This window comes from Manduca sexta, chromosome 24, assembly GCF_014839805.1.
Source record: "Manduca sexta isolate Smith_Timp_Sample1 chromosome 24, JHU_Msex_v1.0, whole genome shotgun sequence".
In the NCBI taxonomy this organism is placed as follows: domain Eukaryota; kingdom Metazoa; phylum Arthropoda; class Insecta; order Lepidoptera; family Sphingidae; genus Manduca; species Manduca sexta.
This window is the reverse complement of record NC_051138.1, coordinates 8,630,652-8,657,210: the sequence shown is the minus strand read 5'-3', so window position 1 is coordinate 8,657,210 and position 26,559 is coordinate 8,630,652. Positions and strand designations below refer to the sequence as shown.

Below are 26,559 nucleotides of genomic sequence, written 5' to 3'. Positions count from 1 at the left end.
CAAATTTCGTTGTCAACTGAGATACACAATAGCCCCGCTGAACCCACTTTCGGCATCTGGAAATATTTTTTAATTGTAAATAAATTGCTCATTAAATTATATTTAAGCCTAAAATCGTAAACAGTGACCAGGCACATTGATTGCTCAACGCGTTTTTAAGTACACACACACTCACACCGACACATACAAGACTTTAGTATTTTTTGTCCTGATGATCAGTCATCATCTTACTAATATTATAAAGCGTGTGCATGCAATTGTATGTTTATTATTCGTACCCGCAAAAAATCTAAAATGATTGCGATTAAACTTGGTATGTAGATAGTTAGAATTACTACTTTTTATCACTATGTTCCCACAGAATCTGGACCTAAATGGGTGAAACCACGGAGGGCAAATTGATTAATAAATTTAAACAGGTATCGATATCGATAATAATAACAATATCACTAGTAACATAATGGTAATTAGAAAATGATAATTTTTATTATTTCTAAGCTACTTTATTCGCGACATGACTAAAAACATCTAATTAATGCTTACCTGACCGCATCCAATGGAAATTTCGCCATAAACATTCTGCTTTTGTGATTTATTCGACTGGCTCGATCTCCACAAATTTCACACGTAATGAAACGTTTTTTTGGTGGCATGTCTTTAAAACGTATTCACTTACACCAACAAAAACACTTTTTGGTATATTTTTACTTGTTTGAATAACAAATAATACAAACATAAATCAATAAACACAAATGTATACCAAAACGTGAGGAAGTAAACAAACAATAATAATGGCGGTGAGGAATAGAAAGAGAAACTGTACTGAGAGAGAGAGATAGCAGTATCCGCCATTAAATGCCATGTCAATTCCATACAAAAGATTTTTTGTTCCTTGTTGCGCTAGGCTGCTATGACATTTGAGTGTACTCTGTCTTAGACAGCAAGAAATTTAATTGTGTTGCGATCCCTTCTGATATCTTATCCATATCGATAGATACTTTGTCTATCGGCTATGGTAAATTCACAGACCTGCTAAAATAAACACTTTTCGGTCAGTCAACTACAAACCGTTGCAAATTGCTATTTTAGATAAAGGCTAAAAAAAAGATATCAATATCCTGATTTGGTATTCAAGTACCAAAAGAAGTCTGGATATATAAAAGCACTCGTTAAGAAGCTGTTAAATTACAATAAACTATAAGTAGAACTACCGGCTTCCTCCGAGCTAAATTTTGTCCAATTTTCATTTGCTATTTACAGCAGTTTGATGCCTTCCGAAATGTCATTCAAACAAAAATGGTTTAGCATTTAGATTATTAAATTAAGAAAATGTTAGAAATTTCGGAAGGAATGGATACCGCTGTAAGTAACAAACAAGAAATCGGCCGGAATTTCGTTTAGGAGAAAGCCAGTACGCCTTCTGTTCTTTTCTGACTTTCTTAGGGATTAAAAGATACCCAAGAGGTGTGATTTGACAGAAGCTACCAAAATGGGACAGTAAAATTAAAACACAGCGGTATCATTCATGGCACATATGTTTGATAATTTATTTCTATGTTAATAAAACTTTGTCGAAATGCTTAGAGCAAACACGGTGCTGTTTTTTCCAATGCCAATTGGGACGAGCTATGGCAACGATCCATTTTTGCCTCATAGCATCATCTGTGGGGAATCTGCAATGAAACACATTGTATGAAAATCAGATAGTTTCCTCGACCCCAGCCTTCGCGCACGGTTTCCAAGTGGCTTTTACCACTACACCACCGTATATTGAAAGTAAAAGGCAATTTATGCAAAATAGTAAACTACAATATACTACTTAACATCTTTGTTATCGACAGAATATGCAGCACAACACTATTGAACACGACTACGTAAATTGGTAAAAATGAAAAATACTTAATAATTACTGTATCGAATGGCCAACAGCAGATTATAATATGACTACAGCATAATAAAGATTAATTAATAATGCTTTTTGCACTTATGTACAGGGTTTAAGCAAATATATTAGGTTTTTTGTTTACTCCCCGATGGAAGCTGATGATTTCAGTTTCATTTTCTTTACGAGAAGAATGAGATTTACACCCCACAATAACGCAGGCCATTGCTTGTTCGTAGGGCTATATTATACTTAAACTGGGCCCTTATTCTGTATGATAATGTAAACGCGTAACGCGGCCGTGTCATGTTATCTTCGAGAAATGTGTGTGGAATGGTATTCTGTAAGCCAAATTTCTATAGTCCTAAACATGATGCGTTGTGTTACGTGCTTGTTACACACTGTCAAAATAACGTGCGGGATAGAGAATAAGGCCCCAGCACTGTGTATTTATTAAAATTAACAACAAAAATATTCCAAAACATGTAGCCACTTTTGAAAAGCACGCGCTGAAGTATAACGTAACTAAATTGTGTGGGCGCGTTTGTGACATTGTTTTGAGATTGGCAAGTTGGAACATTTGACATTTTATTTGCTTTTTAATTAGGCATCATAAAGATGACCAAAGGTAACCATTTGATAATTTTAAAGTGTACGCAAGCCGACTTTAGCAACATAATATTTGTCTCGTTCTTTTCAACGGTTTTGGCCTATTTGAAAAAAAAAAGGATAAGTATATGAGGGTAATTTAGATTTCCTCTATGCTTGTTCTTGTTCTGAGTTCCACTCTTACTTTCCATATATATTATAATTCTCTTTGACTCTTACGTAGTATAATACCTACTTTATGCGTTCCATTGGTTCCAGCAAGAAGTGGGTATAAGCTTATTGGGTTCCTGCCACCACTTAAACTGACAAGAAATACTTACATTCATGTACGACTGTTTTCTTATAATATGTAGTGGATATTATTGTTAAAATTTCTCCTTGAATATTATCGATCACAGAATAAATTCTATGGTATTTATTGAAATAAATTTTATTTCAATAAAAGATACCAGTACGTTTACATTTTTTAAAACCCTTTTAAAGAAAAATATATATTCACTTATCAGCGTTTATAAGGTTTGTGTGAAACGCAATGAACTCTAGATTTGAATTTTAGATAGATAAAAGAAAGTATATAAATGCCAACGGCATTCAAGAGTAGATACTACGGAAAGCATTCTTCCAGTCCCAAAATTGAGAATCAATAATCATCATTCATCCACGGAAATATTCAGCGTGTTTTGAGGCAATGCTGTTAGGAATTCAGAATGGAATTTCTGGATGTACAAGTACGGCCATAAGTAGTTAAATGAATTATTTCATTTTAATTCAATTCATGTAAAAAAAATGTGTATTTTTTACAAAATTTTGCAGTGACTGTCGTCGGGGACCCATGGCCCGTTTGCCCTTCATGCCATACTATTGTTACGATTGCTACCAAGATAAACTTTGATTAAAGTGATTAGTGAACAGTCGTCAGCTCTGGATTTAAAAAAATATCCATGTCTGTGGGACATGGATATTTTTTTAAAACCCGACGACAGTCGAAGCAACCATTTGCCTCGACTGTCGGGTTGTAATGTTATTGCGCACCCTAAAGATGACCTAACCCAACAAAAGATTTGGAAATAATATAGAAGGCAGTAAATTGGTCGGTCGTCAAAAATGAGAGTCTCTGTTTTTATTCTATAATTTTGTCTTTTTCTTGCCATAGAGTTATTATAGATCATGCTTTGGAAGATGGTTTTTTAATAAAATCAGAAAAATAAAAAAATATATATCTTAGGTCATTTTTTAATGGTGCGATTTGTTTTCTATATAGCTCTGTGCCAAGGAAAAGTTTTCCTTGTCTCTGGGCCTTTGGCTGAAAGTCTGAGGCTGAATGAGAACAAGTGCAAAGCCACAGAAAAATAATATGAATGGCGAAATAACCATAGATTATTATTATTTAGAGCTGCGATATTGATGGATAGGTTTTTTTGGTGACAAGAATTTTGTCAAATATTATTGCTAAATTGCGTTTTATCCCAAAGGAGAGTTTTTGTGATTTAGGACGTTTTTTTTGAAGTTGGAGAGATATTGTGGATATCGATGATTAGAATAAATTGATTTCAAGTGGTAAGTTATTAAAATCGTCACCTTCAACCATGTCCTTACTTATTTTATTATAATGTGCTCATATTTCATCAGCGTCTTGTTTGTTTTTAATTTGGGATTTCATTAAACGTAGTTCGTGTGGATGTCTTAATATAGCATCTTCCATGTTTGGTCAACCTAACTGTGATTGTGATAAATACAAAAGAGAAAGGTGCATTGTTCATACTTCATAGTACGATTCTTTAGTATTAAACTTTAACCTACATAGTATCAAAAATATTTTTCCGTATGTTTTTTCTCCCAAAATGCTTTGGAATAAGTAGTGATTTCTAATAATTCAGTAATGGATTTACATGCCAAGGCCAGTTTTGTTTAAAAAATACCAATATTTTGTTAAAACAAAAACATTTTAATTTTGGGTAATTGTTTATATTTATGTCACTTACAAATTATTAACTCTTAATTGTCATTTGGTACTTAGTATTCCAGAGTGGCAGTTAGGTGTGTGGGCAAAAGTTAATCAATCACAAATATATCTAGGCATACATTTTTTTAATACTATTTTTTTAAGAGATACAGATTACAGGCCATCAGTTAGTACTTTAAGTTATTAATTTAAGTATAATCTTTAAATTAGCATGTTTCTTTCATTGAAGTTTATATTAATTATTACTGACCACAAAAAATATATAAATTATAGGGGTAGAAGAGTTCCATAGGAATCCACCCAATTATTTTATTAATAATGTGTACAGGGGCCATTGCATTCATAAATAAAACCATACACTATTTTTGACTTCTGCTAACATTTTACCAAAATTCATCCATGAATGACAAATATTTTTACCAAAAATCCCAGTTTTACCATTTTGATTTTTTATCATTTTATAGTTTAGTGCAAATATGGTACTGTGTGCTTGAGTGTATGACGGACTGAAAGTGTGAACTTGGCACTGTGATGAATTCCATTAGAATAGTTATTGGCTTTAGGGTGTGTAAAAATAAATTCACTTTTTATTGGCATTTATTTTGTGTGAAACTTACATATTGTTTGTTTATTGCAAGAACTCACTAATGGCAAAAATCATCTAGTACAGTTTATAACACCCTGAACATAATATAATATTTAACAACTCACTTGATTTTAAGAATAAAAATATTCAAGAATATAATAGTGTTTTACTTTTTTGAACATAATTATATATAAGATGATATAGGGAAATTAATGTAAATAAAACTAAATGTGGCTTAATTCATACTCTTATATTTGCCAGTTAATGAGTTCTTGCAGTAAACCAACAATATTTTTATGTTACATCTACTGTTCTCGTGATGTATTGTAAAATGTTATTTTCAAGAAGATAAGTATCTATGTGGTTAAATTTAGTAACACAATGTCACAAAATGAAACTGTATAAAAAAAGAAGCTGATATGTTGCTAGAAGATAGAAGTTGTTATCATATAGGTATAAAGTAATGCTTTAAAAAATATTGAGTATGAATTTTGGTTCAGAATAAAATAAAAACAATTTTATTCTCATATTTATCAACAATTTATTCCTTTTCAGGTATCTGGACCACTAACTTGGGAAGGTATGTAGAATAACATAATTAGCTGGTTGCATGATATGAGATTTACCTATTTCAAATACTTGTATCTAAGACTAGCTTTTGCTCGCGGCTCCGCCTGCGTGAAAAACTATTTCGAGATCAAAGTCCCGCCATGTATTTGTCTGGGATAGTAAGTAGTCTAAATGCTTTCCAGGGTCTTAAACTGTCTGCATACCAAATTTCATAGAAATTCTTTAGGTAGTTTAGGAATTTAGCAAATTCAGACAGCTAGACGGATACGGCAGGGGATTGTTTTTTTAATATACATTTTAGAGGTTTTTAACAGGAATGATTTTGCAATACATGATTATGGTGAACTATAACAGCTTACCATCGCATGTAAAGGATGTTCTCACAAGAAATAAGTTTTTCTCGTTTTTGCAACATTTTTCATTGATGCTACACTCCTATCGGTCACAGCGTGATGTTATAGTCTTCCTCGATAAATGGAATATCCAACACTAAAATAATTTTTCAATTCGAACCAGTAATTCCTGCGATTAGCGTATTAAACAAATAAATTCATCAGCTTTATATAATATTATAGATAAGTAGAGAGTTAGGTTTTTTAGCATAACATTATGACTATTTTTTGAGTTGTTTTTAATCCCATAATAATCACTTCCTAAAGTAATGTGATAACTCTAAGTATTTTTAACAAGGATCCTATTTCTTTTTATCCCAAATCAGTCTTATATTAGATAACGATATTTTTTATACGACTGCTTCCGTGGCGTAGATTTAATGCGTATACGGTACGAGTATGACTACTGAGACTGAGGGTTGGAATCCTAGTCGGACCAATAATAATTATAGAGACTGGGTTTTCCCATCTTAAAAATTAATTAGTTGCAGCTCGGAGTTATAATGTTGGCACTGTGATAAGCTTGTGCCTCGGAAAGCACTTAAGCTGTTGGTCCAGCGCCTGATCGATCCGCAATCATGTCGGATTGCCGTCTCAGCAGACTATGAGAGTGTAGGAACAGAGAGTGCTCCTTTGTATTGAATACAAACTTGTGCACTATAATATCTCCTGCAGATCTGGCTGATCTCCATTGAGATTGGCCGCCGTGGCCAAAATTCGGTTAGGAGGGATTCATTAATTTATTTTACACATGCACACACAAAATATACAGAACAGTATATTATACAGAAGACCTAAAATAAAATTATCAGTTTTTAATCCTAGACAGTTTTGAATCCAGACATAATCAAAATATCTATGAATATATTTTATTGACAGAAAATTTTATGCCACTTTAAAAAAACAAACACCTTCGATAAAGTAAGTGATAAGACATCAAGGGTATACTATTCTCAACTTATTCTCATTTCACTTTGATATCATATAAGCCCCAAATCTATGAAATTTTTATAAATTCTGCTTTTATGTGCATTAGCTGAACCTCAAATATTAATAGTATATTTTAAATGTGGCCTATAATTTTTTAGACAGTATTTATATTATTAGGGCAAAAATATAAAATAATATCAACACAACTAGAATCCCATAAGAAATAATATAATTAATATGTATATTGTAACATTCAGATGGCAGAAGTGGATCCAGAAACACTGTTGGAGTGGCTGCTCACAGGTCAAGGCGATGAGCGCGACATGCAGCTTATTGCTCTTGAACAACTGTGCATGCTGCTGCTCATGTCCGACAATGTTGATAGATGCTTTGAAAGGTATTCACAGGATTTGGATATATTACAAGTGTAGGAACACTTAAAAGTAGTAATCACTGATTGATTCTCGTTATTAGTTCAATTTAAATCACGAATGATTTATACATTTTCTTTTTTTATTGCAGTAAAAAAAATATATATAAATATTTATGATTGTGATGAAGTCACTAGAAGATATTATGATGTTGTAACTTTATAAAATATCCATTTAGAATATGTTTTATTTTGTGTGTTTAGCTGCCCACCAAGAACATTTTTACCAGCACTTTGCAAAATATTTTTGGATGAGAGTGCACCTGATAATGTTCTGGAGGTAACAGCAAGAGCTATTACATATTACCTTGATGTCTCTGGTAAGTGTAATGTTTATACTGGGTTAATGAAAAACGGGAATGTAAATTATTATTTTTATAAATCACTCTGTGATACACAAAAGATTTAGTTGAAATATATATAGAAAGCAGTGGCGTAGCGAGGGCGTCGGCTGACGGGGCGAAAGACAATTTGGCTGCCTTCTTACTTTGGTGTTTTAATTTAATGTCTACTATACATGACATACATTAATTCTAGAGAACTTTTCGCCAAAAACAGTCATCCTTATTTTGCATTGTACACGTTAGATTTTAAATAAAAAAGTTTATAAGAATATCAAAAATTCTTATACGTCTTATTCTACTTAACTTAATAGAGCTTCGTGTCTACAGTCCTTTTACGTTTAAATTGTGGAATAATCAAACTTGTAGGTTAACGCGATCAGATATGTCCATTTATGTTGCAAAATCTCGCAATTTTCGTGATATCCGAAGGGAATCCAAACCTACAGGGTACTTAGCGTTGACCTAGAAACATGAAAGTTGACATGAGTTAGGTATATTTTATAGGACATTTATCTACAAAACTTTGCTTTCTTTTTTGGTATTTATTATGAAATTTAGCCGCCTACTAAACATTGCCGCCCCTGCCGTCGACTACGCTACGCCACTGATTGAAAGTATATTTTTGTAGAGAATCCATCCATCTAGAATAGCTAAACTTGATCTACAACCTGCCGAGCATTTGCAAGTGAACTATCAAACTTTAAAACAATTACTAAAACTGAAGAAACTTTATTCAATTCATCACTTGAACTATATACAGATCTTATAAGAATAAAATTATTCAGTTAATTCTCAATACTTTGTATCCAAATAATTGTTCAATATAAACTTGTAAATACGTTTTTAGTAGTAGTTAATGAATGAAAAACGTAAATTCATAGGTCAATGAATTTACCTCGTGGCTCGAGGGGCCATTGCCCATAACTAAGACATTGTTGTAGCCTGTGTTTAAAGAACAAACGTTGAGTACATTGCTAATCTAGAATGCCTAATAGCACTGTAACAGTGTATATCGAATTGTGTATGTTTTTCAGCTGAGTGCACACGGCGTATTGTTGCCATTGAGGGAGCTGTCAAGGCCATATGCAGCAGACTGCTTACCGTTGATCCTAATAATCGTACCAGCAAAGATCTAGCAGAACAATGTATAAAAGTTAGTATAAGTGTATGTTAATATATGAAACATTATATTCTATGTAGTATTTGAATAAAATAGAATTGGTTGTGTTAATAATAATATAGATGAGTAGCACATTTTACATGTACTAGGACGTTTTTTGTATGGAGTTACATTTTTTAAACATATAAATATTACACTATATAAAGATTTGAATCTCATTATCGATATATTACGAATTGTTAATATCAGTACCATACATTGCACGAACCCAAAATAAAAATAATTTTAACAAAAAATTAAACCGCCTTCAAAAACCACTCAAAACCAAAAAATAATTTCACATAACAAGTATATATTGGATACCAATTTTGGAGTCGGTGCCTAATTAAAATTGCTAGTTAGCTATATTTGTTGCATAGTCCATCTATGAGCTAAATTTCTTTCAAATCAATTAAAAGGAGTAGGTTTGCGTGTACTACAACATACACAGTGAAAGGTGTAATACCAAGCACATGTATGGGGTTTCATCTTTTTATTTCCTCTTTTTTCGAGGCAGGGAGTGTAATACACCCACATTTGACCAGCTATATGTAAGGGGGCAAGAATTTGGGTAGTGTACAGTTCACAAATTTAAATATTTCCTTAATAGATTCCATTTGCTGTGCTGCGGCGGTGTGTTCATCTCCGGTGACGATCTGACTTGCTGACTTTGTACGCTGGCAGCACATTGTTTTCGTATATTCGTTGATGTATTTATCTAGCTTAACTAGCAATTTTAATTAGGCACCGACTCCAAAATTGGTATCCAATATATACTTGTTATGTGAAATTATTTTTTGGTTTTGAGTGGTTTTTGGCGTTGAAGGCGGTTTAATTTTTTGTTAAAATTATTTTTATTTTTTGCTTTTTTGTGTTAGTAAAAAATAGACCGTCTCAGTGGCATAGTTGTGTTTCGCACGCAGTATGGCTATCGCGATGAAATTATGCGCCTCTGCCTATCCCTGACACGGGGAAAAGGTGTGATGCTATATATATTTATGTAAGAAGTATATTCGAGGAAACCTAACGCAAAAACACAACTGATTTATTTGGCTCACAGTACAACTATCGCGCTGTGGTGTAACACCTCTGCCTACTCCTGAAAAGGGGAAAAGGTGTGATGCTATATACATATATGTATGTATGTAAGAAGTATAGTCAATTAAACCCAACCCAAAAACACAACTGATATGTTTCACATACAGTACGACTATGGCGATGAAATATTACGCCTCTGCTTACCCCTGACACGGGGAAAAGATGTTATGCTATATGTATAAGTATGTGAGAAGTACAGTCAACCAAACTCAATGCAAAAACATAACTAAATACGTCACAGGAAAGCTAAATTCGTGATTTCGTTTTCTTGGACGACATAATTATTCTAGTTTTTTTTAATTTTAAAACCAAACTACCGAAGCGATCTTGAAAAAAAAATTATGGGACCAATCTGGAGAGAAATTCTTTCGAATAAAAAAAGAATTTTCCAAATCGGTTCATAAATGAGCGAGTTATGAGGTAACAAACAAAAAAAAAAAAAAATTCACGTCGAATTGATAACCTCCTCCTTTTTTTGAAGTCGGTTAATAATTATATTGATGGACAATGGAAGCATATGTAGGTGAACACCAAACTCATTCAATCAGGGCATAGGAAGGCCTCTTGTATTCGGGACTCTGTCAGGCTATCCTGACAGATTCGGAGTCAGAGACCTATGTTCCACCATGATCTTTATTAATGCTGACAAGCACCATTCATAATCGTAATCATTGTTGTGTTATATTTGTAGAACATTGTACATACATACATAACATCACGCATTTATCCCCGAAAGGGTATGCAGAGGCGCAACCAGGTCACCCACTTTTCGCCAAGTGTGTTCCGTCCCATGATGTGATAGGGGGCTGATGATGTGATAGCCTATCGCCATATCGGGCACAAATTCCTGACTCCGGGCTGATACTGAGAAGAAAAAACCCAAATATCACTTTGCCCGACCCGGGATTCGAACCCAGGACCTCAGAGCGCTATTGTACCGGGCATGCAATACAACTACGCCACCGAGGCAGTCAACATTAGAACATTGTAGTCAGCCAATATTAATTATAATTAATACTGGTTGGCATTAGACGTAACATTTAATGCCTCAGGATTATCGTCAGATTAGCGTTATTTGTTTAATCAAAATCAATTAAACACTCGTTTAGCTCGATTACGAGCTAATAGCTGCGTGGTGAAGTAAATCTAAATATTTTTATTTAGGTGTTAGAGTTGGTGTGCACACGGGAAGCAGGTGCTGTGTGGGAAGGTGGTGGTCTTCCTGCTGTGTTACATTTCATCACTCAACATGGCACCTCAGTGCATAAGGATACCCTTCACTCCGCGATGGCTGTTGTTTCCAGGTATTTCAATTATTTACTTTATTTTGCTTGTGGCTCAGCCCGCGTGAAAGAGTTTTCCGGGATGAATGTCCAGCTTTATATTTTCCCGGGATTGAAAGTGCTCTATGTCCTGCCCAGGTTCTCAATCTATCTGCGTACCAAATTTCGTTAAAATCCGTTTGTTAGTTGTAGAGAGGCAATGCCCATGTCATAAATATAGTCTGTTAAGATTTTTATATATTGTCTGTGGTGTAGTGGTGCAACACTATTTTTGTTTATGTCATTGTGGTTTGGTTTTCTAAAAATGTAGTTATGTTTTCTTATAAAATTAATAAAAAGTATTTATTTAATAACGCTGCATATAATTTTGAGATCCCGGAAGACAAGCAAAAATACTAACATTAGTTTTCGAGCTTATAAGCTCGAAAGCCTCCATCGGGCAGACAGTAGGGGACCGGACAAATTTTCAGAAGGTGTTTTAAATTGATCATTGTGGATATAAATAGCCAAGAAAAATAGTATTTTGCACAAATAAAGCTTAAAAAGTACATAAAACCATGCCTAAATGTTAAATAGCTATAATTCCCGCGCAAACGCTACATTATGTCATTTCGTCTCGTGTGACGTCATACGTGGATAAAGCAACTTGACAAGTCTTGTCATTTGAACAGTGATTCAATAATGCCAGATTAGGGTTATTTACCCTAGATTTAGGGTAAAACTGAATCAGCAGGGTATTTTTTTTATGGTAATTTTTGAGGTAATTCTACGAGTTAAAGTATTAAAGCTATTGTTTCACGGTATTGTAATAAATATTGAGCTTAGAGAAAGATGTTTCCTACAAAAATTGTAGGCCATGAAACAATTATAATTTTTTATTCAATAAAATTTTCGTGTACAGCTAGTTGTTCCTAATAAAATGAGATAATTAAATTAATAATTATTGAAGTGGAAGTGAAGAAAGAAGTGGCGTCTGCATAGATAAGGATATAGAAAAAAAGTACCGAATCATTTATGATTGGTTTAAGGGTAAAATTTTAAATTCCAAATAATCCTGGGGTAAAGAGAAATTATGATCTGGCAACACTGCATAGACCGTGTTAATCTCAGGCAATCTCAGGTTACTGTGTAACAACCAGAATTCTATATAAATAAATATTCTATTCCATATCATGTGGCAGCTAAAACATAAATAAATACATCTCATAACCATAACCCCCCTGGGTGTACAAATGATTTAATTAATTGAAATATTCATCGATTTATTTTAAACCGAAACACTATTCTTTATTTACTTACATCAAAGTGATCCTCACAGAACTAAATCGGTGAGTCTGCAGACATTCCGTCGTAGGTTCGTCTTGCTAACTGCAACCACTTTACTCGTATATCTGTTTTTCGTGGTACATCAATAAATAATTTGTTTGGTAAAGATATAGAAGTATTATTACATTCAGGTACGACGCACCAACGATATTTTTTGCGGTCCATTATGATTAACGATTAAACAATCTGTAAACGTTAAGCTGGAAGATAGTAACAACGTCCCGTATAAATTAATATTAATTATTAGAGCAGTTCTGTGACAAAAAACACATTTAAAGCATTAAAATAACACAACGCGGTATGACATCCAGATGACGTCTGTTTGTTTACATTTTACCCACGTGTGACGTCATGCGCCGTGATTGGTGTTTCATTTGCCGTAAAGAATAGACTAAAAATACTATAATTATTGTATCTTATTTATTGTTTTAAAAATACAAATCACAACTCTTTTACAAAAACAAATATGAGATAATATTTTTAATATTACAAACTTTACTTTAAACTGAATTTCAGATTTTTTGGTAATACCTGTCCGGTCCCCTGTTGTGGTGGGGGACTTTGTATTAAAATATATATTTTTTAGAAATTTTTAATAGCAATAATTCCGGCATACATGTTTGTTGCGTAACTTTAATCGTTTGCGCAGCGCACGATATGGAAGCTCTCAAAAAGAATAAATTTTCCCGGTTTTTCATTGGCGGTCCGCTCCTATTAGTCATAACGTGATGTTATATAGACTACCTCGATAAATAGGCTATCCAACAATAAAATATTATAGAAACACCTGTTTGTGTTCTAAACATTTATTCACAATCACAATTACCATTAAAATGATAATAAAAGGATTGGTGGCGTTCGCGCGTCCGTGAGCTCGAGAGCGGTTATTGTTCTCGGCTAACTTCGCGAAACCCGGTCGATCGACGCCTCGCGCGATTCGATGCGCACACCGCACGTCGGAGCGACTTCGGCCAATCAGTGAGGCTAGTGACGCGGCGGATTGCGTATAACAACAATGGCCGAGCGGCAAGCTCGGCGCGCGCTATTTTAAAAGTACTGCCGCCAAAACTCGCGCGTTACAATATTTTATTAAATCGACTCAGTAATTTCTGAGACAGAGTTCAAAAACAAACAAACTCTTCTGCTTTATATAATAGTATAAATTTAATTAGCACTATAAAACAGTATTATACTGAACATGGTCCTAGTTTTGTTAGATACATTGTTATTTTCCTTTTGACTATATATTTATTGGCATTTTAATTTGAATATTTATTTAATAAAAAAAATATATTAACTAACTTTAAAACAATATGCAGGTTAAATAAGTCTTTCTCGTGTGGACTGGAATAGTGAAGTAAAATTTTAATTAGTAAGGTTTTATTTGTGCTGTAGGTGTAGATTACAGCCTATAATAAATATTTGCCTAATCACTATTCACATTATTTGAAGCAGGAATAATGATAACTATAGTCGACGATACAACCTTTAGATGCTGCATAACTGGTGCATTAGTTCTGGAACACTTATGAGTAATGGATCAAGCATAGCTTAGCATTCAATATTTTCAACCCAGTTTTCACCAAGGTTCAACAGATGTGAGCCGTAAACACTTCCACGTTAACATTTGAAAGATAATATTATGACGACCCTTTGAAAAAGAAAGGTGGGGTAAAAACAGCCAGACTTTGGGTTTTGTTAGATAAAACGTAAATGACCTTGACAGGGCTAATCGTTACGCAGTTCTCCGCACCCTCATACCTAACATAGCTGATAGAATTCATTTAAAGGGAAATATTGGATATTAGTTCACATAGACATAAAGTTATATTGATGACGATTAGAATGTAAGATAATTAGATAGATTAGATAAAGAAGCATATTGCCTCATAAAGCTGTGTTGTTTTTCTTAAATGTTTGTGTAATAAACAGAGTGTGTGGTAAAATGGAGCCGGGGGACGCGCGTGTGGGCGACGCGGTGTCGTCGCTGTCGTCACTGCTGCGGCACAGCGACTCGCGCGTGGCGGACGCGGCGCTGCGCTGCTTCGCGTCACTGGCGGACCGGTTCGCGCGTGCGCACGCCGACCCGGCGCCGCTCGCCGAACACGGTACGGACCTAACATCTACAAACACGCATGACTGCATGTACTGACTGCAAGTTTGGTGGAAAAGAAATGGGCCCATTATCTTAATTCTCTCTAAATATAAATAACATCACTAAGTTTATTGTAGCCGTAATGCTCTATTGTATTTATTTTTAATGTTTTACTTAACGTATTCCAGGGGGATATAATGAGCAATATAAAAAATAAGACCTATATTTTTATGGCAGTTATCATTTATCTAATCTCGCATTTAACTAATGCTACAGCTAAATTAAATATCATTTATATACATTTTTGAATTTTATAGGTCTAATACAAGAATTGGTTCGAAGATTGGGAAACACGGAAGGCGGAGACGATAAGTGTTTGGTGCTTTCAGTATCCACAACTGTTAGTCTGTTGTCTACTCTATGCCGTGGATCTGCACAAATTACCCATGTAAGATCATTTTATTGTTATTTATTTTTTGTTTTATAGCAAACTAGCGACGCACTCCTGCTTTGCAAGGGGTAGACTAGCCTGATGACTTATGGAGGCCCGAGCGCTACGAAACTTCACACCCGCTGGGCTACTCTGAAGGTTATCTAATAATGTTACTCAATTATCTCCAGATAATTTGGAGTCCAGAGGGAACATACGTACACTCATTTATTTTTATACACAAATTAATTTATTAATTGCAAATTATAAAACTACGTTATGATTTGCATACTTTACAGATACAACACAAGCGTGTGTATTATCTGTATTCTAATTCACTTTTAGCTGTTATGAATATTGTTATGTTAATTGTTTAACAGGACCTAGTTCGACTGGACTTGTGTTCCGCGATTGAAACGGCAGTACAAGCCGACGAGCGCTGGTGCCTCGAGTGCATGCGGCTGGTAGATCTGCTGCTCGTGTTACTGTGCGAGGGACGGCACGCTATACAATCGTAAGTTTATTTGCCATTAGACTAGAGATGAGAATTAGGAATTGGAAAGAACGAAAGAATTTATTGGGCTTTTGGTTATTACATTTATATATCCAAGTGTGATAACATAGAAAACACTTTATGATATTTTTTACTGAACATTTATATCCATCGCTATAGTTATACGGTGTCTAAAAAAGCGTCGCCCAAAATTACTTATATTACGGATTGTCTCCGAATTCATACGAACAATATTAGAATTTTAAAATAAAAACGCTATAAAATCCGTAAAATAGTTTATTTTAATGTCTAACCTTCGCGCGAACATAAGAAATCATTAAGCAATATCTACGTTATGATATATTTTCAACAGTGGTTCAAGTCGAAATGGCGTCGGGTCGGGCCCGAGTAGCAGCGGCGCAGGCGCAGGCGCGGGCGGCGAGGGCTCCAGCGGCGGCGCGCGCGGCGACAAGTCGCACCGGCAGCTCATCGACTGCATCCGCGGCAAGGACACCGACGCGCTGCTCGCCGCCGTCACCAGCGGCGCCGTCGACGTCAACTTCACCGACGACGTCGGACAGACTTTGCTCAATTGGGCCGCCGCTTTTGGCACTAGGGAGATGGTCGAGTTCTTGTGTGAGAAAGGTTCGTGTGGTGATGAGACTATTTGTTAGCACGTTTAGATATTTAATTTTAGTAGATTTACAGCATGAAAATAAAAGTTGGACTACTCTATGCTCTTTACACCTATTCACCAATTGAATGCTCACTTTATATGTATGTTGATCCCAGAGATTTACTTTTCTTGCATATTATGCTCAGTTCTCCTGTAAAACTAGTGGATTCTTTATGTTTCAATGATGTACACACCAACATGAGCTTCCTTACACTAGAGTATTAAGTGTGGCTTCCTATTTTATACACAATTTTTTATGTAAATTGGCATCCTGATTCTGACTTATACCATCATAATACTTTACTTCGTCCAACAATTTCTTTAACTTTTGACATATCGACGGTCGAATATACATCGCTTGTTTAGTGGTTATTACCATGGCGATAAGCACTTCGATCCTTATTGCCCTAAATAAATGCAGTTCATTTTAATAAGGACCGTTTAAATATCGACAGTCCCTACGCATACTATCGAATCTGCAAAATTGCATTTTGCAGATTCGATAGTATACGTAGGAATGATGATACGTACGACGATGATACGTATGGACGATTCGATGTTTATGAAACAATACAAAATGTTGGGCAAAATAATATTTTAATGTTTTTAATCGATTAAAACTTCTTCATAAATTAAACTGATGGTTACAATAAATCGAATCGGTAACGCATTAATACATCCCCAATTGATTAGTAGCTGTCAAAAGGTCAATAAAAGATTGGACGGAGCAGAAGCAGAGCAGGCTCGTGAAATTTTTTGATGGGGGTTCACAAAAAAATTATTGAAAAACTAGAGCTTACTATTTATTTTATTTGTATTGAGCCGCATTTCGAGAGTCTTTTCACACTGTTTAATAAAAGATATACTGTATTGTTCCATTTCAACACAAAATATCGCGAACAAACTATTTTTTAATACTTATTTAAAAAAAAAACTGCAAATTAATTGACGAAGTCGACGAGCTTGCTTGAAGTTGTTGGTATACATAAGAACGACAACTGCGCATAAGTAGGATATCTCCTCGGCGCGCGCACGGCTGGCTGAACGACATCTAAGTGACGCGTGAGCGGCGCTCCAGATTACGCTAATTTCTCATACGATATCTTTTGTTTCACTCGTCAACCCGAGTCGATTTCTCTCTTTCGTACTCATTGAATACAGTACTAAGAGTCGTACTAAACTTCGTTTCATAGGAGCATAATCGCTGGCGCTCCACTCGTTACAAATTGACGCTACATGTACCTATATAGGTAATATAATAGACTTTTTATAGGCATAGTAAAATATAAAGAGTGTAATGTAAGGATCTTATGTATTATAAATATATATAAATTATTAGATTAGCTAAGTATGTAATTTTCGAGGGAGTGCACTGCACCAGCGCTCTTTCGGATGAACCACCTCTGGGGCGGAGTACAATTATCATTTCTGTGTACAGGTGCTGATGTGAATCGTGGTCAACGTAGTTCGTCCCTTCACTATGCGGCGTGCTTCGGCCGACCCGCGATTGCTAAGGTGCTTCTTCGATACGGCGCCAATGCAGATCTTCGTGATGAGGATGGAAAAACCCCACTTGATAAAGCGAGAGAACGCCACGACCAAGGTACATATGTTATTTTTATCTTTTATTATTGAGATAATTATTCAAATATAGTTAAATTCATTGAAAATGTACAATGATATTTACGAAACGAGCCCTATGCACTAGGCGACCGCGGAACACGCATTGCATACGGGAACTGTTAATTACTAAGGATGCGCATGAGCATGTGCTGCGAGTCGTCTCGACGGGTGCCGCGGGGGCGGTAAAGGGATTTGAGGTATAGAGGTAACACCGTTCGAATCAGGGTTCGCTAAATTGATCATATTGTTCCACAGAATATGCATTTGGAGATTGTGACCATACTTATTATGAAATATTTATAGGGCACAGAGAAGTTGCTGCAATATTGCAGTGTCCCGGCGAATGGTTGGTAGTCGGCAACAATGATTCACCTTCACCATCCAATGATGATGACTTTCCAGAAACAGGAGACAAGGAAATGGCTGCAATGTATCTGGAGTAAGTCATACCAGCAGTTAGATAGGTTATTGTTTTTAAGAACTATTCTTTTTAATTATTACTTATCATTTACATAGATTTGCGTGTGTTACTAGATGATAATATTATGCTTATGTAACTGTGCAGGCGCTTGGTGCCGGTGTTCTGCGCGCGGTACCTGGGCGCGGGCGGTGCGGGCGTGCGGCGCGCGTGCCTGTCGCTCGTGCGCAAGATGGTGCACTACGCACCCGCCGCGCTGCTGCGCCGCGTGTCCCGCGCTGCGCCTGCGCCGCCCGCCAGCTCGCCGTCCGCCTCGCCGTCCGCCTCGCCCGCCGCCTCGCCCGCCGCCTCGCCGGCCACCTCACCGGCCGCGCTGCTCACGCAACTCATCGCCGCCGTGCTCGACAACCTGGTAAGTGCAGATAACGAGCTAAAACGACTTACTATACTTACGAAAGGATGCACCATGCAGTATAATATGTTTTTTATACATTACTTTAAAATTAAAAGAGAGTAGTAGTAATGTATTTTGATCGTACAACATGTAATATTGCGTCCATATTATGAAACCGACGACTATACAAATGACATGGCTTACGCTATTAATAGTATCGTCCGACACTGTACCGTAGTGATGTGCTTAATACCGTAGTGTGAGTGATGTGGCATCATCAATATGTGTGTAATCAGGGCGAGGTTGGGGTGTGCCGGCGGCCGCAGCCGCGGTACCAGCGCAGCCGCTATATCCGCCCGCCAGCGGTAATGTTCCGATGGTGTGATCGTACCTCTCCTCGCGACTACTCTGACGCGCCGCCGCGGCTCTAAAAATATATAATCTTATATTTTTTATTTTAATTAATTACATCACGTAATTTTTAGAGCCGCAAGGCCTTAATTTTAACGGCAAGATCGAAAGTCTGTACATAAATATGAATAAGTGATGAATTAATCACACGATAATGTCGTTAATGATGTTCAGCTTTTAGTTTTTAAAAGTACATAATTTTTATATCCATCAACTAATAATGGTGTTGACAATATGACTACTTCTATCTTCATCACCTGTTGCCCTCAGAATTGCATTTATGTAAAACATCACACCATCGAAACTTACTTGCATCAATCTATCCTGTTTTGTATTGTGTGTTTGGACTTTGGTTTGCAATTGCTAATTTGTATTAGATATGTTTTCAAACAAGTATGTGCCACTCTCCTGTCGAGTTCCTTTGTGTGTAGTTTATAATCTTGCCTTGTTGTCTAAAAATGTCGTAAACGGTATATGATGTGATTTATGCCTACAGTTTTACATCTTTGTTATTTACAGAACTTAATTTAACATAACATCTTTCTATGGACTGGATCGATCCGGCGTCTGTTTGATCCGCCTTCAATTTCTCTAAAATAATTAGTTCTATATTTGCTATTAATCAAATAAAAGTCTTGGCCAGATTATAATTCGTAATAATCCATGAAACAATGTTGAATCAAAATAATTGCATCATGGGTTATCCATATCCTTACAATACAGGAAGAATGAGGGATCTTTGGATAATATAAAATAGTTAGTTCTATATTTGCTATTAATCAAATAAAAGTCTTGGCCAGATTATAATTCGCAGTAATCCATGAAACAATGTTGAATCAAATAATTCCATCATGGGTTATCCATATCCTTACAATACAGGAGGAATGAGGGATCTTTGGAATAAAAATAACAAAATTGAAAACTATTTGGTTTCAAATGCTCTGAACCTTTAATAATATCGCTTTCTGACCAACTCAGCAGCTTCCCTTCGGTGTCACATTTTTTAGAACAGCTATTGTATTTGTGCGTAAGAACCATTATTTATGAATTTTTAAATACTGAAATTAGAATTTAAAAAAACGGTACTTGGTTTTTAAATACTTTGATTAACCCATTATAATATTTTCTATGCAGGATGACGATGACGGTCACTTGATAGTGCTAGGCATCGCAGAAGAGCTCATGGTGAAGGCCTCTGACATATACTTGGAACAATTTGCACGACTCGGTGTGTTCGGTAAAGTGGAAGCTTTGGCCGCCGCTTCTGCCTCTAATTTATCTTCTGAAGTGGATAATTCTACGACCTCGGGTAAGTAATCTTAATATTATGTTCATTGATCATAAAAATGTATGATGATAATTTTTTGTAAGTGTATTGTTGTGAGGATTAGTTGTGCTAAGTACAGTATGACAGGAGGTGCGGGCGGCGAGGACGCGTCGTGCCTGTCGAGCGGCGTGGCGTACGCGTGGGGCGAGTGGGCGGTGTGCCGCGGCCGCGACGCGCTGTACGTGTGGAGCGACGCGGCTGCGCTCGAGCTCAGCACCGGCAGCAACGGCTGGTTCCGCTTCCTGCTCGACGGCAAGCTCGCCACCATGTACTCCAGCGGCAGTCCCGAACACCAAACTGATAATACCGGTTAGTTTATCACTTTATTGCAGTTTTTTAATACAAAAACACAGAGGAATAAAAAAGTAAATGTGACACAATTTTTGAAATATAGGCTGTTACTATAGTGTTTATATATATTTTGGTAAGAGCAATCTCTTGATACATATTATTGAATATTTCTTCCAAGTCTGGGCGTTCAGATAGTTTCATAATAAAGCTTTGTATAAATAATCTCCGACATAAAAAATCCTTCAATAAGTAAAAAAAAACATATGTGTTAAATTTTTTTTATTTCATTTGTTTCACCACTGGGCCTCGACTATCACCTATATAAAACGTAATAATTGAGACAATTGACAACATTTCACTTTTTCAACATACTCATTATCATGTTTATATTTTATGAAAATAGACCTAAAATTATGAGACCCAATTTTTTTTTTATTTCAGGTTTTTAATTTTTTTCTTTGAAATTAAGTATTAAAAAAATATTAAAAATACATAATCGAACTCAGAGCGGAAAAATTAAGAAACGGTATTTTTGTTTAGGCACTTTTATATTTTGAAATGTTGTAAATTTTTACGAGCCCAAACACGCAATATCTATTGTAGCTTGCTGAGGATTTAGGTATTGTTTAGACTACTTCATACTGCAGCGTCAGTCCAAGGCTGCCATGAATTTAAAAATACCACTGAAATAACCATATACCAAATTTGAAATTAGACAAGTGAAAGTACTAAATGAGCTGACAATTCTTTAAATTGCTTCAAGTGCCTAAATAGATCTTCATAAATTATGGCTAAGAACTATCTGGATTGGATCAGCTTTTAAACAAAAAAACCGCATTCGTGGGAGTTATGATGCCCAGAAAGGCATACAGCCCGCCCTTTTGCGTCAGGAACTAAAAATTTGCTTCTAGACAATGGAATTTTTTTTTCTTCAATACGAAATGTCCGGAGCTACCTATTCTGTGGTATTATATGCAAATGGCTGGATGTGTTTGTTAAATTCACTTTTTGTTATAGAAAACCGCGGAGAGTTCATCGATAAGCTCCAAAGAGCGAAGGTGTCAGTGAAAAATTCAGTTCCGCAACCAATACTGTCAAAACCTGGACCGACAAAGCTGATATTAGGAAACTGGTCATTATCTTGCAAGAAGTAAGAACATACCCCTTCATTCATTGACGTTTTATATCTAAGGGCGGAGCCAAGCTGTGATAACAAGTCTGTTTCTCTGTGCTAAGAATACGGGCGGTAGTATTATAAAGCAATGTTTATAATATTTTTTTTGTCGTTCGTATAATATTAACTCTGTTAACTGTTTTAGGGAAAAAGAGCTTCACATTCACAACACTGATGGGCAACAACAAACTACGATATTGAGAGAAGATTTACCTGGCTTTATATTTGAATCAAACCGAGGTACTCGACATTCGTTTACTGCCGAGACATTTTTAGGTAATTATAATATACTGAGTATATATATGGAATATTCACTTGTATTATATATTTTTAACCAACATTTTCTTTTACGATTATCAGGACCAGAGCTTGCGAGTGGTTGGGCGGACCGAAGACCTGTCGCAACCAATACAACGACTCCGAATCAAAACAGATTGCGGGTTTCAGCCAAGACTGAAGCGCTTAAGTCCCAGGTGACAAAAAATTATTTATCATATCGTCGGCTAAGAGTGCTGAGCTGCTAACTCCATAATAGACAATTAGTAACAAGATAAAAAAAACTGAATTATTATTTTATTTCTTACAACATCTAAAAAATGAAGATCCCGTTGGTAGATATTTCTTTAAGTTTTATATATTTGCACAAAACAACTATTAACTATCAAATGATTAAGAATTATTACAGAAAAATGGACTTAGCCATTTTTCGTTTTAGAAAATTAGATTTATATTGCTATTAAATTGGAGTTAGCATTTTATCACATTAAATAAATAATCTTAAATTTTAAGTAGAATGCGTTTATAAAAAAAATATATTAAACACATGCATATTACTATTAGTACCTATTCAATAATTATGTTTAGCAGTGAAATAAAACTTTCATAAAAGTCAAAAATTGGATGGGAACGTCTGCTTTATCACCTGCAAGTCGTTATAAGTATTCGACGATAAATATTGCACATCGACATTTGGATCTACAAAACACTAAGAATCCCGTGTTTATTACGTGCTGTTAAAATATTTAGGTGTTGTTTTTTGATTAGGGAAAATAAAGAAAATGTTTTAACATGATTACATAATTTGGTAAGTAACTCGTCATGTAGCGTACATATTAAATACTATTCATTATACATATAATTGCTAAAATTACATTTAAATGAAAACTTTTAATCATCTAAATTCTCAAAATTCTCATCATCATCAGCCTATATCTTTGTCCACTGATATACATAGGCCTCCCCAAATATGCGCCATTTTACCCTGTCTTCGGGCTGTCGCATCCAGTTCTTGTCAGCGACCTTTTGTAGATCGTCACTCCACCTTGCTTGAAGGCGTCCTACAAATACGTTTGCCGAGCAGTGGCGAAGCGTCCATACAAGCCGATTCCTACCGGGTTACCTTTTGTAAATTAATTTAAAATAATAAATGAAAAACATAACTATATACTTAACTAGAATAATAATAGTATATTCAAACAAGTCATCCTATACCTACTTATTTCATTACATCAATACTTCAACGATTACAGTATGTACATAGTTCATATTAATTCTTTAAAAATCGTACGTAACTCGCGCGCAGTGCTCGCGCCTTATAGTGTTCGAAGTGAACCCGGCCGGGCATAGCTTCCTTCGCGATATTGTTGTCTCTTTCACACGCAGCACGGTGTCTTTGTCTAATCTTTTGGAAGTGACGTAAAAATACATGTGTGCGTGCGTGTATGTGTACTTCAGGGTAACCCGAGAATTTGCGGCTTCATGTTGGGCCATTGGCGCGAAATTTTTTAATAATTTAGAATGTATAATTAGTGTTTGTGTATAGTGTGGGTTATTAATTTTTGTTGGGCTCTTTTAAATAAGTACCTATGTTCAAAATATGTGATTATATGTTAAATTTAGAGTTTAGAAATAATGTGTATATTAGTAGGAAACTATTATACCTAGTCTTGCCATAAATATTGTAATAAAGAAAAAAGAAAATTGTTAACTGCAAATAACATTTATTACTTTTACAGTGTGTCAGTTTAATACATAAATATAAAACAATTAAAAATATAAAAAGCTTATTCGAAGTGGTCTCCATTGGCTGCAATACAGTCCTTTAAACGATGAGGCCAGTTATCAATAGAAGCACGCACTCTTTCCATGGGAAAATTCTTCACTGCCAATCGTATAGATTGTTTTAGGGACTCCAAATTATCATGGCGTTTAGAGCAAGCTGTACTCTCTAAAACTGACCACAAATCATAATCCAGCGGATTAAGATCGGGACTAGACGACGGCCAGTCTTCAGCTCTGATGAAGTCCGAAACGTTCGATTCCAACCAAGACTGCGTGGACCGAGCTTTATGACCCGGCGCCGAGTCTTGCTGGAAGGACCATACTTGGTTATTGAACATGGTGATGTTAAGGGGCTTAACTACCTTCTCAAGAATGGTATCTTGATACACTTGTGCCGATGTTTTGATACCTTTTTCACAAAAATATGGCTCAGTCACTCCTTCATAGCTAACACCCCACCAAACCATCACTGAAGTCGGATAATGTCCACGTTGCACTCTGTCGACTAATTGGGAAGCTTCCTTAGAGCTTTGAGCATAAATACGGTCATTTTGTTTGTTAAAATGTTGCTCAATTGTAAAAATTTTCTCATCCGTAAACAAAATTTTTCTGTGACCTCCCTTTGCGTACCGCTTCAGTAGTTGTTTCGATTTTACCACCCTATTCTTCTTTAAATTATCAGTTAAGAAATGGCCAGTGCGTCTCTTATAGGCTGCAAGTCCTAAGTCATCTTTTAAAATACGCGACATGGTTCTAGGTGCTATCTTCATTTCCCGAGATAAAATCTTTTGCTTTCGGACAGGATTTCTTCGAATTCTTTCCCTTACTGCTTTGACCACCTTTTTCGTACGAACACTACGTGGACGGCCAGATCTTTTTCTGTCACAAACAGAGGAGGTCTCATTGTACCTATTAATAGCCCGGTACACAAACATTTTACTAATACCAAGTGTATGGAGAGTTTTAAAAATTGCATTTGGCTCCATACCTACTTTGTGTAATGCTATCACAGCGATTCGGTTCTCTTTATCACCCCACACCATTTTAATATCGCAAAATATTTTACAATGTATTGGCGCCAAAATGAGAAAACACAATGAACAATCGTATAAAAATGACAGATTCGAAATTCAAATGTAATATTTTTTTATAATTAAGTGTAACAGTATTTATGGCCAGACTAACCCCCATATTCATAAACGTTTTTTATCTAATGACGGAGCATTGCTATGATAACAAGTCTGTTTCTTAGCGCACGACGGCATGGCAGCCTTCGCAGTGCGTTCATAGGGACGTTGTGATTGGCTAATATTGAGATACAACTTGAATCTAATTGTCTGTCAGGTAAACAAAGCTGAACTAATAGTAAGCTGTCAGATAAACAAAGCTGAAAAACAGACTTGTTATCAAAGCAATGCTCAATCCTTCGATAAAAAACGTTTATGAATAAGGGGGTTAGTATATTATGATATTTTACTGATTTTAATTTATTGTGAACAGCGTATTACATGTTAACTGTAGAAAAATATATTTCCTCGGGTTACCTTTTGAAAATTTTCACCCTTCGCCACTGTTGCCGAGTCGTGGTCTCCACTCAAGAACACGTTTACCCCATCAGTTATTGGTTCTTCGACAGATATGCCCTGCCCACTGATACTTTAGTTTGCTAATCCTGTCTGCTATGTCGGTGACATTGTTTCACTGACGGACGACTTCGTTATGAAGTTTATTTTTCAGAGAAACTCCAAGCATAGCACGTTCCATAGCCCGCTGAGCGACCCTAGACTGGTGGACCAGACACTTTGAGCATTCACGTTTCGGCACCTTAGGTTATGACAGGTAGGACGCATTGGCAGAAAACCTTAATATTCAGACATTGCGGTAGAAACCACGTGAAAACCCGACGTAGTTTACCAAATGCGGCCCAGCCCAGCTGGAATCTCCTTTTAACCTCCTTCTCAAAACTGTTTGTTTCTAATTGCAGAATCTGCCCATGGTAAGATTATTCGGAAACAACTTTGAGAAGATGGCCATTGACAACGATATAAAGGTCCTTGTTCATAACTTTTGTCTTATGAAGATTCATTGTTAGACTTATTCGCTGTGAGGCGGATGCTAGGCTGAACACAGAATCTGTTGCAGCTCTTCCAGTGTTTCTGCCATTATCACTATGTCGTCTGCGAATTGCAAGTGCGAGATGTAATCACCATTTATATTAATGGCCATACCTGTTCAGTCCAGAGTTATGAACAAATCCTACAGTACGCTTTTGAACAGTTTTGGGGATATGCCATCCCCCTGTCTCGCGAATTAAATATCTTTGCTCTCAAAGAGTTCAATATCACTGTCACTATCGGCCATATTATTTACTAGTTTATCAGTGTAAGATCATCTACGTCGTGTTAAATTCTTAGATATTTGTTCTCGTATTTGATTGCATGATCGCAAACCTATTTCCATTCTTCAGCCCCGGTAATATTATTTTTCAATGAATATTGTTTTTACTGTAATCTAATTCATATCCTTGTTTCTAGCGGCTACATAGCCTTTCAGTCGAGACCACATATTTTAATTTGGATTAAAATCCGGTTGAT

At 35.8% G+C, this 26,559-nt stretch overlaps 1 protein-coding gene across 4 annotated transcripts in view; it reads left to right on the top strand.

Moving 5' to 3' along the window:
- Window positions 1–3,676: 3,676 nt before the first annotated feature.
- Window positions 3,677–26,559, top strand: part of LOC115448072 (E3 ubiquitin-protein ligase Ufd4) — a 47,479-nt gene continuing 24,596 nt past the window's right edge. For all 4 annotated transcript variants that reach the window (XM_037442327.1, XM_037442326.1, XM_037442325.1 and 1 more), the window contains exons 1-18: window positions 3,677–4,048; window positions 5,596–5,620; window positions 7,190–7,329; window positions 7,567–7,682; window positions 8,741–8,859; window positions 11,128–11,267; window positions 14,505–14,680; window positions 14,985–15,115; window positions 15,478–15,611; window positions 15,964–16,235; window positions 17,705–17,869; window positions 18,193–18,328; window positions 18,455–18,719; window positions 20,247–20,421; window positions 20,527–20,748; window positions 21,748–21,880; window positions 22,050–22,180; window positions 22,265–22,377. In XM_037442327.1, coding sequence (XP_037298224.1) covers window positions 7,190–7,329; window positions 7,567–7,682; window positions 8,741–8,859; window positions 11,128–11,267; window positions 14,505–14,680; window positions 14,985–15,115; window positions 15,478–15,611; window positions 15,964–16,235; window positions 17,705–17,869; window positions 18,193–18,328; window positions 18,455–18,719; window positions 20,247–20,421; window positions 20,527–20,748; window positions 21,748–21,880; window positions 22,050–22,180; window positions 22,265–22,377 — 2,568 coding nt within the window. In that variant the 5' untranslated portion in view covers window positions 3,677–4,048; window positions 5,596–5,620. The remainder of the gene's footprint in view (window positions 4,049–5,595; window positions 5,621–7,189; window positions 7,330–7,566; window positions 7,683–8,740; window positions 8,860–11,127; window positions 11,268–14,504; window positions 14,681–14,984; window positions 15,116–15,477; window positions 15,612–15,963; window positions 16,236–17,704; window positions 17,870–18,192; window positions 18,329–18,454; window positions 18,720–20,246; window positions 20,422–20,526; window positions 20,749–21,747; window positions 21,881–22,049; window positions 22,181–22,264; window positions 22,378–26,559) is intronic.